The sequence below is a fragment of the Seriola lalandi genome, unplaced genomic scaffold, assembly GCF_002814215.2.
Source record: "Seriola lalandi dorsalis isolate HSWRI2012SDOR001 ecotype SW California unplaced genomic scaffold, Sedor1 jcf7180002002267, whole genome shotgun sequence".
Classification (NCBI taxonomy): Eukaryota; Metazoa; Chordata; class Actinopteri; order Carangiformes; family Carangidae; genus Seriola; species Seriola lalandi.
In genome coordinates, this window is record NW_019472923.1 from 1 (window position 1) to 1,474 (window position 1,474).

The 1,474-nt window shown below is 39.3% G+C and overlaps 1 protein-coding gene across 1 annotated transcript; it reads right to left on the minus strand.

The window, feature by feature from the left end:
• Positions 1-6: 6 nt before the first annotated feature.
• Positions 7-1,447, minus strand: LOC111665476 (protein ABHD14A-like). The gene is made up of 2 exons (XM_023420498.2): positions 1,202-1,447; positions 7-266 (listed from the first exon to the last, which is right to left on the minus strand). Exons 1-2 carry the CDS (start codon positions 1,364-1,366, stop codon positions 84-86), a joined length of 348 nt encoding a protein of 115 aa, XP_023276266.2. The 5' UTR covers positions 1,367-1,447; the 3' UTR covers positions 7-83.
• Between the last annotated feature and the right edge of the window lie 27 nt (positions 1,448-1,474).

A 1,474-nucleotide genomic window follows, 5' to 3' on the forward strand; every position in this document is an offset into this window, starting at 1 on the left:
TCACAGGACTAGTGTTCCTCTTTCTGTATTCCCTTGTCTTTATTCTGTTTCTATCTTTCTACCGTCTTCCTCTGCAATGCATTTCATTTCAATTTGCTGAGGAAGTCGATCAATCCCTGGTGAAATTCTCTGGGTTTGTCCATGTAGCAGGCATGGCGAGCTCCTTCCAACTTGAGCACGAAGTGATGTGGAAGTTGTAAGAGGTTCTTGTGGGACTGGGCACCCAGATTTGTGTCAAGGGCTCCAAACACAATAAGAGTGGGAGTCTGGAGTGAGAAGCACACAGGAGTAAGGGAGACTATCCAGCATAAAAAAGTTGTCACACATATTTTCAACTATATCAGCTTTGTAAGGATACACCGCCTTCTCAATTCTTCTGAAACTGGCAAAGTTGTTGACTTATTGCATAAAAGCCTAGAGACATCGGATACATAAATATGGCAAAATGTCCAATGGACATCATGATGACACAACAAAAATACACTGTTGGGCAAACTTTTGCTGCGCTGCAACTGATGTAACTTTCAGTTAATCTATTAATGTTTTCTGTTTTGGTTTATCAATCATTTATTCTATAAAATGACAAGAAATACCAAAATGGCACATTACCATCATCAGTCGCAACAGACCAGATAAGATTTATCAGTTATTAACATAATTGATTTAGAAGTGAAATTATTAAATGCTTAATCAATCAGTCAACAGAGAGAAAATTAATCGTCAATTACTTTGATGATCAATCAATTATAAACTTGACTTGGGCTACAAGCATTTTTCTGAAGACCTTTCACTCCTTTCCTAACAATGTATCAAGAAAAATAAATGTTGATCATGAAAATAATCATAACCACTTGGTGGTAATTTGATTTATCACAAACCATATTTGATTTGGATTTGATTGAACTTAATTGGTATTTGAATGTGACATGTTATGTACACAAGGCATAAAGATTGGGAAGATCAGCCATTGAATAAGCCCTTGCTGTTTATTTATGTCTGAGGGCCCCCTAGTGGGTTAATTTGGTCTTGCCTCAGTGGCATGGATTTCCCATTAAAGGCACAGTTTCCCTTAACATGAAAGGTTAACCATGATGTTCACTCACATAACACATGCTACTGGGGCCATTTCCTTCTATCTGTTGTTTCTGTTGTAATATATCACTCACCACTGTCACATCAACAGAATCTGTTCTTCCCTCACCTGAATATTTTGGTACTGCTGTGGAGTGTAATTTCGGGTACCAACTGGGGCTATGGGAATGAAGCCATGTAGCTGAGCGCTGTTCTTCATGAAGAAGGGGATGGAGTAATGTCCACTCATGGAGGGGCTCAAAAGCACAGCTGCCCTGACACCCAAAGACTCCATGAATCTTGAGAGGAGGTCCACTCGATTCTGGTCAGTCTTCAGAGCTTCTGAGTCCGGGGATTTTCCATACCCTCCAAGAAGAATATTTCCAAGAAAAAAGATGGTAAT

Bases quoted from the DNA above. Each gene is read 5' to 3' on its own strand.
- LOC111665476 (XM_023420498.2), bottom strand. From the start codon at position 1,366: ATGGAGTCTTTGGGTGTCAGGGCAGCTGTGCTTTTGAGCCCCTCCATG. The intron at 267-1,201 runs GTGAGGGAAGAA...TTCTCACTCCAG, and splicing joins AGCAGTACCAAAATATTCAG to ACTCCCACTCTTATTGTGTT.